Genomic DNA, 17,250 nt, shown 5'->3' with positions numbered 1-17,250 from the left:
AAGAGAAGGCTGAGGGGGGATCTAGTGGCCTGTTACAAACTAGTCAGAGGGGACCAGCAGGCATTGGGGGAGTCCCTGTTCCCCCGAGCACCGCCAGGAGTGACAAGAAATAGCGGTCACAAGCTGGCAGAGGGGAGATTCAGACTAGACATCAGGAGGCACTACTTCACGGTCAGGGCAGCTAGGATGTGGAACCAACTTCCAAGGGAAGTGGTGCTGGCTCCTACCCTGGGGGTCTTGAAAACAAGGCTTGACAATCACCTTGCTGGGGTCATTTGACCCCAGTACTCTTTCCTGCCATGGCAGGGGGTCAGACTTGATGATCTGCTCAGGTCCCTTCTGACCCTACTAACTATAAAACTATGATAGCACCAGAAAGAGAACTTGGCTCTCCTAACCATTGTACCTACCTATCCCCATGTGTTGTTCTCCCCTGGGCCATGCTGTCTTCACTCATTGCTATTCTCTCTCTCTCTCTCTCTCTCTCTCTCTGGTGACTGGCATTAACCCAGGATGGGAAAGACCCACTTTGATTTTGCCAGCTTCTTCAGAAGCAAGCTACATTTTCCAAAGAGCAAAGAAACCAGGGGGAGAGACAGAGATGGATAAAAGCTTCCAGTCTCTGCCCACCACTCACACCTTTAAATATCAAATAGCTAATTCTTATAGGATGCTTTGAAGAACAGAAACCCGTAAAAATGCCTGTGACTGTGAACTCCTTTCTCAGACCATTGAAGCAATGAAGGCCATTCTGGGTCAGCTACAGCCTTCAGATCAGTTTTCTCTCCTTGATTTCAACCACAATGTCCGATGCTGGAGGGATGGTTTAGTTGAAGCCACTCCATCACAGATTGACGAGGCCAAGAACTACATCCAGGGAATCCATCCTAATGGGGGTAAGCGTGTTTGCTAACAGGGTGCCCTGATTTACCATTCACACAGTATGAGAGGGAAAAGGGGAAGGCAGCAAATAAGGGGACAGGTAGATAGGGCTGGGGGCAGAAAGCAGAGCAGCAGATCAGGCAGGGGAAAGGAATTGGAGTGGTACTCATGGAGGGTACAGGCCCAATATGTGTCATGCTTGCCAAAAAGTTTGGTTTCTACTGTACTATGTCATGATCGTGGCTCATTTTCTCCATCCTGGTAAGACTAACTCCACTGCCATTGATGGATGTATACATACCGGTGGTGCAGAAGCAGTGTGAGTGGTACAGGCTACAAGCATAAGAGGGATGCTTTTGTGGCTGATGCTCAAGAACTGGAAATTGATTTTGCCTCTGCTTAGAGTAGTGGTGAGACTCTTACTGGAGCTCTGCATCCCAGTCTTGTGTCACATTGTTAAAAGGAGGTTTCAAGATTGGAGACGGTGCACGGAAGAGCCATTGAAATCAAAGGGGAACTGTGCCAGGTTCAAGCACCGGGGCAGCTGTGACGCCCCGATAGTCATGCAGCTCCTGCCCGGCTTGGGCTATAAGGTGGACCTCCCTAGATTGCTCACCCCCCATGCCTTGATCTTATTGAGGATTATGTAAGGGGGGCTGCTCAACAGCCTTAGAGTGACCCTTAATCTTTGCAAGTCACTAACAGGTCCCTCCTGGACCTTCCTGGTCTCAGCTGTCACTTAAACTACACAGGGCCTCCCTTCCTGTCTGCACCCCTCTAGGGCACCTGTAGCCTTAAGAGCACAATGCATGGCTCTGTCCACCCCTACACCACACCCCGTACCTCACGGGTGTTACCACTTATGATGTTGATTTCCCACAATTTGGCCCCCATCAGCTCCAGGACCCCTTGGTCCCATGCTCAGCCCCCTCTCCGGGCCCTGGGACCCCCTGGTCCCATGCTCAGCTCCCTCTCTGGGCCCAGGGACCCTCTGGTCCATGTCTCAGCCTCTCCCTAGGATCCTGAACCCACTGTTGGACCCCACTCTCTCTCTACATCTCTGGGATCCAGGGTTACCCATTCTCTAAATAGGCTTTGAGCCTGCCCCCAGCAGACCTCAAGGCTAAACCCAGGGGCAACTAAATAAAAAGCACCTGCATCTTCTAGCAGGCACCCAAACTCTCTCTGAGCTTAACCAAGGCCACCTTCCTATAGATAACAGCCCCTTTCTGCCCCAAGTACCTTTTCCTTGCTTTCCTAGTCTGCCGAGTTTCTTAATCAGCTCCACTATTAGTTTAGGAGTCCCGCTACTCTGCTGCCAGGAGCAGCTCCCTTCATGATTGCCAGTGTAAGACTGCCTACCCAGCTGAGGCTTTGGGCTTATATAGCTCCAGGTGACTCTCCAGTTAGCCCCTCTGGGCACCTGCAAGCTGCCTTTCTTGTTGTTTGTCCTCGTAAAGGAGCAGGGACACCCTAGTGCCTTGCTACAGGAACCAAATGAAATGTAGGTGTAAGGCTGAAAGAGCTTGATCTGCTTAGCTCAGCCAAAGGAAGGTAAAAAAAAACAGGGTTTGCTTATGAGATACATGGTACCTTCCCCAGAAGAAAATACTGGCTATTAAAGGGCTCTTAATGGGACGGAAAAAATGCATAATAAGAACCAATGGCTGGCAATTGAAGCCAGACAGATTCAGACTAGAATTCAGGCACGTGTCTTTATCAATAGAGGGATTAACCATTGAAGCACATCACTAAGAGAAGTCAGAGATCTTTGACCCTTGGGACAGAATCCTATTTCACTTTATGGGTCTAAATGGCAGCTCTTTTCAGTGCTCAGTGCTTCCCAGAAGTCTTTGTCCATAGGGGCTAATAACGTTACTTTCTCAGTATTAACCTTTATTTAAAAGAAGGGACAATGAATTGAGTGAATACGTTGGGTGCATTTTAACAACCCTTACAGCAGTGGGATGCTGGCAGCCTCATCCCCTTGCTTTACTTGTGGCAGGTGAGGGTGTTTTTGGTGTCTTTGGGAAATATGCCTTGTAGCAGCATTGATTATGCAGTTTTAGGAATGGGTTAGACAAGGACTTGTATGGGATAGATTGGCTAGGTGTGATCCTGCCTTGAGCAGAGGGTTGGACTAGCTGACTTCTGAAGGTTTGCTCCAGACCTCCTTTTTTTCTATGATTCTGTGAATAGGAGCCATGCTTTTCATTGCCTCTTTAACAGGTACAAACATCAATGAAGCTCTTCTTCGAGCAACATTCATTCTAAATGAAGCCAAAAACTTAGGAATGCTGGACCCCAACTCAGTCTCTATGATCGTCTTTGTGTCCGATGGAGACCCCACTGTAGGTAAGGCTCTTACACTAGGTGACTTCAGTAGAAGTAGTCCAAGACATACAGGCACCACAGGCACGCTCTACAAATGAATTAAGAAAATCTTCTTCCACCAGTTTTAATCCTCTCTCAACTGGTAGCAAAATTCTAAGTCGTTGCACATTAGTTTCCCAGTGGAGGAGAAATCAGGTAAGTTTATGGTATATTTTAACTGTAACTTGCTTTAATTACACAGAGGCAACAGACCTGGAACAGTGGTAATTACACGCAGCATGAAGCAGTCCTCTATTCCCCAATGACCTCAGCCCACACAACAATGCCTAGTCCCCAAGAAGCAGCTTGGTCCTAGAAATGGCATCCAAATGTGGAGAATAAAGAAGAAATCAAATTAATTTAAGTGCAGTTTGGATCAGGTTACTGACTGTGGAAATTGCCTCAAGAGCCACCCATGATTTCAGAAAGCTGCTCCACAACTAAAGATGCCAGTAAAAAAATTGTGTTTCTAGCCCTCCTAGCTGCAAAGATGCATCTTAACTGTGAGAAATAAAAGTCCAGATTCTATTCCACCTACCTGCGTAAATGGACTTAGGCAATTAATAGATGCACCCTCCTCCTGCTTTCTGTGACTCAAGGAAAGGTTAAAGTGATGGCGTGATGCAAAATTAGATGCATTAGTGGATAGCGGATGGGTGGAATAGAGTCACGTTTAGATACCTAAGTCCATTTTGACACCTAATATGTGGATCAGATTATATGAGTCTGGCCTGAAATGTAAACCATTATAGTGTTTTTCTTCCTTATTCTACATCAAGTTTGAAATGATAGTTCTCAGAAGCAGGAACAGCCCCATTCCTTCTAAATGAGTTACAACAGAAGACCAAAAGTTAATGAGGGTCATAGCTATGCAAGATACATGGGATCAGGTCTCAGATAAGGATCCCTAGGAATCATTTTTGGTTAGTTTGAAGGAGACTACTGACTGTCACTCTCTCTCCTAAAGGTGAGCTGAAGTTGACTACAATCCAGAAGAATGTGAAACAGAACATGCAGGATGACTTCTCTTTGCACTGCCTTGGGATTGGATTTGATGTCGACTATGATTTCCTACAGAGACTTGCTCAGGAAAACCGTGGCACAGCCCAGAGGATTTTTGGAAATCAGGAGACCTCTTCCCAAATGCAGGTGCATTGTTTTCCTACCACCCTCTCCCTATGGTGGGCCAGCTTTTGCTCATATCTGTGCATCTGGAATTACTTCAGGTTTGCACTGGTGTCACAGGGCATGCGTTTAAGCATTCCTAAATTTAATGCACATTAGTTTAATGCACATCAAGTGGGTTTAGGCAGGCACCTACATGTGCAGGCATTAAAGCGCACTAATGCTGTGTGTGTGGAGTGACTTGGGACTAAAGCTAATCCCAAATCAGTCCTCACACAGTGTTAATATGCTTTAATGTGTTTATACATGCATTAATGCACTTTAACTAATCATTTGCAGGTATCAAATGTAGGTACAATTAGCCCCAAATCACCATTTTTAAAGTGCATTAAAGGGACACATGTAGACATGCACCCTAACGTACCTTAAATTTAGGTAACGCGCCTCAAATACACCCACAGATAATGGAATCTAATCTTAGGGATGCTGTGAAGTCACAGTTGCCTCTAATAGCCCAAGAGCTTCGATTTTTATTCCATACCACAATCCCAGCCACAAAGTTAGGCTGGATCTAGATCTGAGTTCAGGCTGGCTTGCACGTTAGATTACTATAGAGGGAAGGGTTATAGTCAGGAAGGCTATATCCTCATCCAAAGTTCATCAGTTGGAAAGAGCTGGCATCTGGGCCTGCGTCTATACACTATAAATAATGATGGCCAGAAAGTCCTTACTCTACTTCTGTCCACTCACTCCAACACATGTGGTTAGAACTGGGCCCATGAAGGCCCACACTTAGGCCTCTTCCTGCCTCTGAGCCCTATAAGGAACTAAATGACTCTAGTTCTGACTCTGGCTTGAATCCTTGCCCTGACTTCACTGGGACTTGGATCTCCCTCCAGAGACAGTCTCAGGCCTCAGCAAAAGAGGGTTTGCTATTCCGGTAGGAACAAATGCACGGACAAGCTTGTTTGGGTCCCAGGTTCTGGTTGCATGCTTTTTTTTCCGATGGCAGTAGCATCTCAGTGAGGATTGTGTCCGATGTAGCTAGCTTACACTTGTGTCCTTTCCACTCACAGCAATTCTACAGCCAAGTCTCCACCCCGCTCCTCAGAAATATCGAGTTCAACTATCCTCAGGAATCGGTGTCAGACATCACCCAGAACAGCTTCCATAACTATTTTGGAGGGTCAGAGATTGTGGTGTCGGGGAAGGTCGACACTCAAAACTTGCAGCACCTGGAGAGTATTGTCACAGCCACTGCCGTGAGTCAGGGACTCTACAGAGCGCTCATTCTAGCACCTCGGTCTGGTTCATTCACATGCATACGGGTCTTTCTCTGGAAGTGGTAACAGTTTATGATCCATACAGTATTTTGCCTGATGAAGTAGAAAACCACAGGCTCTGGGTGGGTTTTGGCCAACAGCATGGCAGCAGCTTCAAATGCAGCTTGCTGTGCCCTGCAGTGGAATCTCTTGGTAGTGATATTTTGTGTTTTAACCATCTTTTATTGTAGGCCAAATCCTATACTTCAGCCTCTTCGCCATGGACTGCTCCACTATAGCTTGTTCAGGGGCAATGGAGCTGTTCCTTGCCAAAGCTCCCACTCTGAGGACCTAAGTAGCACTGGTTAGACTAGCTCCACCCCATTACATCCAAAGAGTCCTTCTCCATTTGGGGTATGCAGGGAGGGCTCCTTGCTTCTCTCCCTGCCTCTGGGAGCGGTGGTACAACTCTTCCACCTTGACCTGCAGCAAGAGCTCCATACACTGTTCTTATCTCTGCCTCCAAAGGTCTTTTTGGTAAGACAGACACCCCTCACCCATCCTGACCAGCACTACCCTGTTAGTAAATATGGAGGAAGTGTAATGTGGATAAGGACAGCATGGGTTTTAAAAGTCTTCCCACGTGAAAGGCAAGGTTCATTGAGTAGATGTGATATCTTTTATGAGACCAACTGAGTAGCTGGAAACAAAGTTCTTAGCAAGCTTTCGGGCACAGTCACCCTTCCTGTGTGAAACATAGCCAGGGACAAGGGGACAGGTTATTAGTGGGGAGACACAACTGCTCCACTCCTCTAGCTCGCACTCTGATAATGGCATCTTTCTTGCTTAGTCGAATGCACAGCTAGTCATGGAAACTCTGGCGGATGTCGAGGAAATGGATGATTTCATGACCAAAGATAAATACGCAGACCCCAAATTCACTGAGAAGCTGTGGGCCTATTTGACTGTCAACCAGCTTCTAGCTGAGAGGTGAGAATTATGCCAAATAAGCGGCCCTTAAGAGGGACCTATTCGACATGGCAAGGGCCCGACAGATCACTGAGGTGTCAGTGTTAATCCACCTTGCAAAACCAGGCCTTTGATTTTTCGCATTAAAAATGTAAATAAAGAAAGAAGTGTAAGTGCCACCTTTGTACCTCAGGTCTTCCCTCCACTCCCCTCCTGTAGCACCTGGTGCTGGGAAATAAGCTGTGGCTTCTGGGAGCATGCAGATTCAGTTAAGGGGCTGTATGTGATGTGAATTGGACATTTTCCTGAGCAAAGGTTGAGTAAAAGCTAAGGGGGAACCTCTGAATTTGACCTTTTGTCCTTACAGAGGTCATCCATGGCCATCCATCGAAGGCAAAGGAAAGCTCCAATTGAAACCAATAGAAATAGGACCAGCCTTTGTGATGCTGGTCATTCGAGTCAAGAGGAGTTTTCCTCAGGCCCTCATTCTTTCTTGTTTCCATTCCCTGTGTCCTAATCATATAGCGATATCACCATTTAGCAATAACCCAGATCACAGCTCTCATTTCAGCATCAGATGTAATGGTGGATCACAATGTTTCTTTGGTTTTCAACACAGAAACCTGGCCCCCACCGCTGCTTTGAAAAGGAACATCACCAAATCAATCTTACAGATGTCTCTCAACCATCACATTGTGACCCCCTTCACAGCCATGGTGATAGAAAATCCCAACGGGGACGAACGAATGCTGGCAGATCAACCTCGAGACATCAAAAAAGGCTGCTGCCCAGGTTGGTGTCTAGTTTATCTAGGTCTCCTTTTGGCTATGAGCAGCAGAAATGACTTGTTCGTTGTCACTCGTGGAGATTAACAAGGTGCTCTAGGATAGTCACGGAGCTACTACCGAGCCCCACAAGAAATACAGGTTCTCGACATTCCCCTTGATGCTCCAGTGTCATTTACTAATGATAATTTCATTCTGGTTTTTCTGGTGGGCCAGCTAATTGTGTCCTTTTAATTGCTGTGTTCTTGTAAGACTAGATTTTGGAGGCGAGAGTTTTTCAGTAATCCCCAGTAGGATTAATACAGAGGAAATCTATGGAGTTCTTGCACAGGTTTCAGTCCATTCCATAACGAAACCGTATTCCCAGAAAGCTGCACTAGAGGGAGTTTTGCTTGAAGAACAATGGAAAAAGGTCTGACTTGCATTTTATGAATTAGACTACAATGTCAAGTATAAGGCCCTCCATAAAGTATAAGGCCCTTATTCATCTGAGTAGTCCTTAGGCAACAGAAGTAGGCCCGCATTCGGTGTGATAAGGTTACCAGTCCCACAGTAGTGTTCTCCATCACACTGCTGCTCCACATAAAATACCTCCTAAAGCAGGAACCGTGCAGCAGTGTCTTCATGGCAGGCTAATGAACATGGGGAATAGGATTGGCCCTGTCACAGCAGTGCTAACTATTTGGCCCAGAAGGCTGCGTGGAGGCAGCTACACTGCTTCCCGTTTCTCAGGCAAGCATCACAGAGGCTATGTTTCCAGGTGCTGTGAGTATATCATTGACCTATGGCTTTATTCTTGCATGTCCCAGACTGAGGAACCGATTCAGCAAAGCACTCAACTTAAATCTCAATGCTTACATTTAATTATAGGGTAATTCTTAAGCCTTAAAGCCTTTGCTGAACTGGGGTATATTCACAGGAAATACATGTCAAGTTTTAAAACGCACACAATGAAATGGTCAGTGGGCCACATTCTCCCATCACTTAGGGCTATGCAAATCTGTCACTCTCTTGCAGTAAATAGACGTATCCCAGGTTTACCCCAGTGTGAACGGGACCAGAATCTGGTGTTCTGTCTGAGATTGAACCCAACACTGGTCAGTATGAATAATGACTTCAGATATAACTTCTTCACCAAACAGGTACCCTGGGGATAACCCCAAAAGTCCCTGACAAAACCATCCCATCCTGGGCAAATCCCACATCTGTGGTACCAAGTCCAGCATCTGCACAAAAAGCTCCAACGTCTGAAATGAAACCCATACACGCAGGTAAACAATGACAAATGTATAGTGTCTCACTTTACTTACCGTGGCTCCTTGAGTTCTTTTACAAACAGCTGGTGGGGGAGGGAAGTGGATTACTGATGGGTCCAGTGTGTCCAGATGGACACAGATAACACCGATGTATTTGAATTGAAGGCCTAAATGTGTTTTGTGCTAACTGTGGCAGAGATCTGTGTCAGCTGCCCCATTTTTCCTTGTTGAATGGACTGCATTGTATAGGTTCTCAAACACATGTCGCTCCTTCTTTTCATGGCTGTTCACCTAAATAAGTTAACTACTACTGCCAGCTCAAGGAGCTACTCCTTTAGCCAGGGTGGCATAAGCCAGTGCTGAAGGACTCAGATTCAACCGCTATTGGTGATCTGTGCGGGCAATCATTATGTATACTCCAAAGCTACCCCTAAACATGCAACATCCAGGACAAACCCAGGTAGATGATTCTGCTTTATGAAGGAGTCAGCATTGCTTGAACAATTCAAAACTTGAATGGACAAGGCCCTAGAAAATAAAAGGAACCACTCTGAAGATAGGTTAGAAAATCTAATAGGTCTCTGCCATCCACTACAGTCAGGATCTGTCCAGTGAGCTTTCTTTTGTCCTATCTATAGTTGCAAAGCTAATGAGACGTTATTTCCATTATAAATGACAGCATGAATGTCCCGTGGTAGATAAGAATCACTGGACTCACTGCAAGCTGCTGGATCTTGTTAACACTTGGGTCTCTGCCATGAGTTAATGTCTAACTTACAGAAACCAGCTGGGAAAGCCATTGTCTGCGAGAGCTTAATAATGAAGCAGGAATAGGGTTAGCTATATGGGAATGTATATTCAACAGTAACTGCCGGCCCTTTTTTGGCATTCACAGGACAGATCAAGGGTTAATTTTAGACTTGGATATCATTCAACTTGCTCTAAGGGAAGGGAACAGAAGGAAGTTAAATTCCCAGCTCGTTTGTATCCTCTTCTTACTGAAGTCAGTGGTAAACCATCCATGGCATTAGCAGTGAAGGATCAGGCCAGGAGTTAGAGTAAAAGCATGGGATTTACAGTTAAATCCATAGGAGGCTGGCACTTAAAATGGCAACCCAGAAACCCCCCCTCAAGGAGCTGTTTAGCACTATTTGATGGGAAAAGCTGAGCATATGAGTGTGTTTGAACCCCTGAACTTCTCCAAAGCATAGTCGGGGCTGTAAGCAGGCAGGCACCCCTGTTCACTTGGGGACCAAGCCCTGAATACTCTTCCAAAGGCAGATCCTACAGCTCAGTGCTTACAGAAATGAGCAGGGCTCACTCTTTTATTTTAACATGTGTTTGGAGGAGGCCTTTTAGTGCTCTCACCCATGCCTGCCACCCCTGGAAGAGACTCTTGATCACCAAGCTGTAAGCAAAGTTGAGATGAGGGAGACACCATCTGTCCTGCCTGCTGAAGTTATATTCCTGGGCAGAAAAGAATTCAGGACTCATGGGGCCAGAGGGAGAAGCTATACAGGAAGCAACATGTGCCTTGCCTAGTGGTTAAGGAGCATAATCAAGGGATGAGGTGGGACGTGTAGTTTCTAATCCTACCCTCCAGCACTGTTTCTATGTTTTAAACGATGACTGTTGGATATACAATACACAAGCCCCTGCCAGAGGCAGTTCTGTTCCCTGAGCGGCAGTGATGCATGGGGGAATGGCCACTGCCAGGCTACCGACAGTGGCATGGCAGCAGGGATAACAGTGGCAGCAGCTGCTATTTTTGTACCCCATATAAGTCAAACACCCAGGGTGAGTGCCTTGGTCTCCTCCTCTTAGCATTATGATACTGGTCCCTAGAGCAGATACCAGAACCCAGGCATCCCAGCTCCATTGTGTGAAAGCCTGAACCACTAAACTGTAGTTATGCACTCGCTTCTTGGCAGTCTCCCAAGAAGGGCATGCCATAGCCTTATGCCATGCCATGGCCATGCCACAGCTGGAACTCCTTTGGGTTGAGGAAGGAATTTCACTGAGGTCTTCCACTTCCCCATAGCAAGTGCTCTAACCATTAGGCCATAACACACCAAGTAGGTAGCAGCAGTTCCCCCTCTCTTCTTGTTTTAAGATTTGTCTATGTTGGTCATTCTGAACCGGGGTACCCTGGCACGCCGGGGCGCTGGGAGATCAAGGATGCCATGGGGACCGAGCAGGGTTAGCACTGTTAGGTATGCAAAACACTTTTCACAAAATAAGTGCAAAGATTTCAAACAGAAATCCTCAGTGTTAAAAACATTGTGATCTTTCTGAGTTCTTGGCAGCAGAAGAATTGCTCTATTATTTTTGCCTAGTCAAAAAAACAAGTGAAAGCTAGGAGCTGACATTTTCCAAGGGAACCCTTGAGTCTATCAAGAAGGTCCTTGTGTCTAAAAAGACTGAGAACCTCTGGTCTATGTTAATGAAGCTGTTAAGACATATATGGAAGCAGAGCCCCTAATGGAGAGATAGCATGTGGCTGCATTAGGGGGTTCCTCATCTGACTTTGCTGAACTACCTCTGAGTGACAGAAGGGAAGCTAGCAGAAATCCTCTTCTGTCAGTCTAGATGCACCAAGACCAGGGGTGTTGCTGGATCTAGCTAGGCTGGCTGTGAGGTGTGAAAAGACCAAACCCCTACCAATGTAGGCATGTCAGCAAAACTTTGCCATGTTGACCAAACTATGAAAAGGAAATGACATCCACTGTTTGTGAGGGGCTTGATCCTGTGTGTGGATGAGAAATGCTCTGGAAATACCTGCCGGGTCAGGCTTTTCAGAGGGCTCAGGCAAGGGAACAGCTTGCTCCTAAATGCAATCCTGACTTGGGTAGGAGGAGATAGGTGCTGAGTGACCCGATGGGGGCAGCTCTGGACGAGCACGGGAGCAGAACTTGAGGCACTTGGGGATCTGTCAAGCCAAGTAGGGAGGCACCTAGGGAGGACAGGCACCTCCAGGGTGAGGTGGTAGTTGAGTAGGGGATTTTGGATCTCAGTTTTCAGATTTGAGCTTCTAAACTCTTTCTAAGCCCAGCTATTGGCCTTTCTTGCATCTAGCCCTTACAAACTGACTCAGATGGTACAATTTGTACACAGAGCAGACCCTGCTATGCCTGAGGACGGCTTCAAGCTGGGCTTTTGGGTCAACCCCATCCATACTATTACCTGCAGATCTTCAATCATACAAGCCTCTTAAAGAAATACAGTTCTGACTCTTACCTTCATAAACTGGAGCGTGGTGTTTTCCTGACCAGCAGCTGATCAGTTAGCTCTGGGCCTCATTGCAGTCAGCCACCTTCCTCTGAACTGGGAACACCTCACCTTTTCTCTGAGAAGAAGAAATGTGCGTGGATTTTGGTGTCATTTTGGCCACAATAAACTCTAAAGAGGGGTGTGGCAAAGCACAGGCTGAGCTTGTCACTAAAGGAGTGTGGACAGGCAGCGGAGCAGCCTGCAGGTGGCTGCACTCCCAATCAGGAGTTGCATGGCCTGCAGGAGCCTGCCCAATGGGGAGACAACTTGCTGCTTCCTATTGAGTGCTGTGAGGAGTAATTAATACTCTGAAGCACTTCGAAATCATTCAGCAGAAGTGGCTATGCCTATCTGTGTACATGGGTATTAAGCTGGGTGTGGTGAAAACCAGTATGGAGGTACTGAGGAAAAGCGGGTCACTTCCATGCAAGTATCGGATTACTGCTCATGGTACTTTGGTTTAATTCCCAATTATTTGTGCATCTTAGTTGATAATGACCCACATTTCATCATCAACCTGCCAAAGAGCCAAAAGAACATCTGCTTCAACATCAACGCTGAGCCTGGAAAGATTCTGAACTTGGTTTCAGATGCTGATACTGGTAAGAAGTTTATACCTAGGTTTATCCTTAAGGATTTTTGTTTGGGGAAGGAATGTTTGCAGGTTGCAGTGAGTTGCTTCTTGCTTTACTGAGCGCTGTCAATTCTTATCAAACCAATTACCATATTCTCCTACGTACCCGAGTTTTACTCCACTGATACCAGTGCAGCTACTCCTGATGATTTTCACTGGCATCAATGAAGTTAACCTTAAAGCACATGCACACCTTGCAGAGCAGGGTGGCTGGGCTTGGCTCCAACCATGTGAACACCAAGGGCCAGATTCTAGTCCATCTCTTGGACACAAGTGAACTGAGGCACCTAAATGCGATTCTGTTCTACACGGCTCAAGTCCACGAAAAACAATTAATGCAAAAGACAGGTGAGTCTTCCTCCACCTTGCCCCTTTTTGTGACTCACTCTGACGGGCCAGTTGACAGTATGTTACAAGAATAGACGAATTGGTGGATTTTCAGCGTCTCTAGCAGGGTGAAATAGAATTGCATTTAGGCACCTAAGTCTACTTAAACACCCAAAAGCTGGAATACGGTCTGGTCCTAAGAGCATAGAATCTGTTCCCTGCAAACTGGATTGGAAGTTTATGTACTCTACATAGAGGTGCTCAAACATTTGGCCCCATGGGCCAGATGATTGGTGTGGGGCCAGTCCACAAGCTGGAGAGGACCCTGTGCACCTGGATCAGGCCCTGCATGCTGGGATCGGGCCTGACCTGCCCCCGATCATCCCTGCGCATGGGGATCAGGCCCCATAACACCCCTGCCCAGGCCTGTGTGCCAGGATTAGACTCCACATACTGGGATTGGGCCTGCACTGCCCCCACCTGGTTACATGGCACCTCTGTCTGGCTCTGCATACTGGGCTCAGGCCCTAGTGCCCTGCACTGCCTGGCCTCACCTGTCAGGATTGGTCCCATGCTGCCCGCCTCAACCCTGCCCACTGGAATGGAGCCCCACACATTGCAATCAGGCCTACACTGCCCCCCCACCAGCCCTAAATACCAAGATTGAGCCCCAGCTCACCCTGCTCATCCAATGTATTGCACGAGGCCATGCAATGTGGCTCGTGGAGCTCCCAACAGGTCTGGAAATTTGGCAGCAGGGGAGCAGCAACCTGTTTGCTGCCAGCCAGTTTTCAGACCTGTGGGGAGCTCTGTGAGTTGGATGATGTGGCTCCGTGGGCAGATCTGGCCTGTGGGCTGGGGTGGTGAACGCTCCTGCTCTACACAATTGTCAGCCTTAAACATTTAGTAAAGAATCTTAAGTTTGTCGCATGTATTTGACTTCACCCCGCTGCTCAGCTTGCAGTTATTGCTACTCTGCCCAATGTGAGCTGTTAGTGAGTTTGAACAGGTGATGCATTAATAGCTTTCTGTCAGCGACTTCAGAGAGGGCCCCAGATGTTCTGAGTAGGTTGGCTGTGGCCTGAGCAGTGTGTGAGATAAGACATTTGGGAGGAACGTGAATCAGAGAAGACTTGCATCTTTTCCCGTTTTAGGATGGCCAAGAGTGTCAGACCAGACCTGCTAGGCCGTGATCAGCATGTGTGTTGTGATAGGGACACAAACAATAGAATGAATAAAGTCGAATGCATTTTATGAATAAGGATGAATGAATAAGAAAAATGACAACAGAATGAATAAAGTCTAATGTCTTTTATCCATGTGGAGCTGTGAGACAGATTTCTGCAGATGCACAAAGAGAATTGCATCCATTCTACTTGAGAACTGCTGCTGGGGAACTGGGGTTATTTCATTTGCACTTCCAGATCTGCACAAAGGGAAAAGTTGGGAGGGGAAAGGGGAAGAGAGAGAGAGGGAAAACAAAACCCAAAGAAATCTTTGGTGCCAAGCAGGAAATTAGATTACCACCTAGGCCCCAAAACAAGGCAGTGAGAATCGACCCACTGTACTGAAAGCACTTCAGTTCAAAGAGCTGTTGGCCTTCTGTGACTTAAGTGCATGTCAAACTTGTTGACAGTATCCACTGCTGCTTCTTCTTAGGAGTTGTAGTCAATGGGCAGCTCATCGGGGCCAAGAAGCAACAGAATGAGAAACTGAACACCTATTTCGGCAAAATCGGCTTTTATTTCAAAAGCAAAGGCTTGAAAGTAGAAGTCAGCACACAGCTGATAACCCTGAAAGATGGATCTTACAGCACTGGGCTGTCCTGGGCTGACACTGGAAGCATCATTCGGAAAAGGTAAAAGGGGGAGTTTCCCTTGGGTAAGAAATGGCAGAAATGCATTTAGAAAGTGTCCATCTCTGGGGATCAGAGGCCAAGATTGGCTTTTTACGTTCCTAAGGAGATCCAGCCTCATTAGCTTCCTACTCCATCCTTGAAATGAAAGGCACAAGGTCCTTTTGGTAGACAGCAGGCCACCCCCTGAGTAGCTGTTAGTGTGAAAAGGCCTTCCACACACACTCACCGCTATGGTCTTTAGATGTTCATACTATTATAGCCTATTATTTGCACTGCAGGAGACACTGCAGGTGCCCCAATAAAAGATCTGTTAGGTACCGTAGTTTCTGTCCAAAAGAGCTTGCATCCCAAGTATAAGATAAAACAGGTGGTAAAATGAGGTGGTACCAGTCAACGTGATCCACTGTCATCTCAGCAATGACAGGCATATGAAAAGTTTATCACTATGGATAATAAAAGGCACTAGGCTCTTTGACCTTATGCTACCATAACAAAGCAGCATGTATTAGCATGTAGGACAGGGGTGGGCAAAATGTGGCCCGGAGGCCGGATGCGGCCCGCCAGGCCACTCTATCTGGCCCACGGGGCCCCTAAAAAATTTAGAAAATTAATACTTATCTGCCCCTGGCAGCCTGTCATGTGGCCCTCGATGGCTTGCCAAAACTCAGTAAGCAGCCCTCCACCCAAAATAATTGCCCACCCCTGATGTAGGAACTCACAAATTCTAGTGGGTTCTCCCATTGAGTTTCTTCATGATTTGGAGTTCCTTGATTCAGTTTTCAAAGGTTAAAATAGAAATGAGAGGCAGGTAGCTATGTGAGTCTGAAGTGAAGCAGAAGGCAGGGTAGATTTGCACCTTATAAACTTAGTAAGATATATAGCAAAATCTTTTGTGAGCCAGAGCTCTCTTCATCAGATGCTTTAAAAGGACATGCACAAGGCAGTCTATTAAATAGAGAGTGATTTGAATATGAGATAGGGAAGAAAGAAAAGGAAGGAGGTGGAGGAGAAAGAACAGTGCTAGGAGAGGCAAATAAGTAATAAACCCATAGGGTAAGGACAGAAGTTACATATAAACTGGTTTAAGTGATCAGAAGCTGGTTTAAACCTGTAACAGAACAGAAGTTCAGTGCACATAAACCGTTTTCAAAACTAGTTTAAGATAAACCTGGTTGGATGTAGTATCAGACTTAAATGATTTAGGTCAAGCCAGTTTATGGAACTTCTGTCCCAGACCCCATCCTGGTTCAAGTAAACTCACAGTCCCCCAGCATCCCAGGATGCTTTGCATCTGAACTATGCTGCCTGCTCCAGTGGAGCAGGTACTACCTCACCCCTCTGCTCCTTAGCCTGCTTCTGCCTGTGTCTATCAGCCCATAGAGACAGGGAGCAGGGGAACAGACTCCTAGACCTCTGTAGCCAGGGTTTACACAGCACATGGGGGCTTTTCAGACCCTGGCAGCCCTCCCTCCTCCCCCTTCCCAGCTGCTGATTGCTTCAGCAGCTGCTACAGGAGAGGGGGAGAAGACCTCCAGGCCAGGCCCATGCAGCCCAGCATGTGGGCAGTGGGGAGCCCCCACCTTGGGCGGCTCAGTCCAGGTCCCCCCAGCCCAGGGCAGCCCCAGGGAGCTGAGGGGAATTCTTCCCCTCCCAAACCTCATTGCTGCTTGCCTCGGCCTCTGAGTCGCAGGCAGCTTCAGCAAGGGGAGGGAAATTCTCTTGCTCCTCCACAGCTGGTTTTGCCTTAGCTGCTGCAAGGCAAAAGGTTCACCAAAACTTACCAGGTATGAGAATGGTAATGGAATACGAAGCTGTAGTCCCTGTTTAGACCGCACTTAACACAGTCCAGTCTGGGGGGATTTCTTGTTGTGCATTCAAGTTCATTTTTTACAGTTTTGTTGCCTAGAAACAGCTACTTTGAGTCAGCGATAGATTGTTCAGGGAGATTGAAGTGCAGATGAATGAGCTTTGGGTGCTACAATCCATGTTATTTGGTCCAGAATAGAAGTAGAAATAGAAATGGTCCTGCACCCCTTTCCTGGGTAACAAAAGATCTTTAATTGCCCATTAAAATACAGGGCTGGTTGGGTACGGTTGCATGCAGAAGAAGCAGAGTATCTCTGCAAAATGAGGTGCAGATTTCACTTGGTGTTTATGCTTCTGCTAGGTTGCTGGTGTCCGTGAAGAAGGAACACAACGTGACTATCACAGTGGATGAGGAAATGTCCTTCATGGTTGTACTTCACCGTGTGTGGAAGAATCACCCTGTCAACGTTGACTTCTTGGGAATCTACATTCCCTCTTCAAATTCATTTTCTTCCAAAGCACATGGGCTGATAGGTAAGGCCTGGTTTTGGGGCAATGGGGGAAAAACCCACTTCTTTTGGTTTTTGGCCACGATCCTGTGTGTTGTTACCAAATTTGCCCATTACTTTGGGGTGTGCTCATATATTAGGGATATGTTTTTAGGGTCTTGGTAATTCTATTAATGTGCTGCTTGTGTTACTTG

At 46.8% G+C, this 17,250-nt stretch overlaps 1 protein-coding gene across 1 annotated transcript in view; it reads left to right on the top strand.

The window, feature by feature from the left end:
• The window catches only part of ITIH2 (inter-alpha-trypsin inhibitor heavy chain 2), a 46,428-nt gene that overhangs the window by 22,646 nt on the left and 6,532 nt on the right, over positions 1 to 17,250 (top strand). Inside the window, exons 10-19 of the mRNA XM_019509601.1 lie at positions 728 to 896; positions 3,112 to 3,237; positions 4,223 to 4,404; positions 5,457 to 5,642; positions 6,493 to 6,632; positions 7,231 to 7,403; positions 8,539 to 8,667; positions 12,411 to 12,524; positions 14,543 to 14,741; positions 16,909 to 17,081. Of these exons, the coding sequence (XP_019365146.1) occupies positions 728 to 896; positions 3,112 to 3,237; positions 4,223 to 4,404; positions 5,457 to 5,642; positions 6,493 to 6,632; positions 7,231 to 7,403; positions 8,539 to 8,667; positions 12,411 to 12,524; positions 14,543 to 14,741; positions 16,909 to 17,081 (1,591 nt within the window). The remainder of the gene's footprint in view (positions 1 to 727; positions 897 to 3,111; positions 3,238 to 4,222; positions 4,405 to 5,456; positions 5,643 to 6,492; positions 6,633 to 7,230; positions 7,404 to 8,538; positions 8,668 to 12,410; positions 12,525 to 14,542; positions 14,742 to 16,908; positions 17,082 to 17,250) is intronic.

Source organism: Gavialis gangeticus, unplaced genomic scaffold (assembly GCF_001723915.1).
Source record: "Gavialis gangeticus isolate Ggan-Ray unplaced genomic scaffold, GavGan_comp1, whole genome shotgun sequence".
Lineage (NCBI taxonomy): Eukaryota > Metazoa > Chordata > Crocodylia > Gavialidae > Gavialis > Gavialis gangeticus.
Note: the sequence above shows the minus strand (reverse complement) of the source record. Positions and strands in the feature narration are given on the sequence as shown.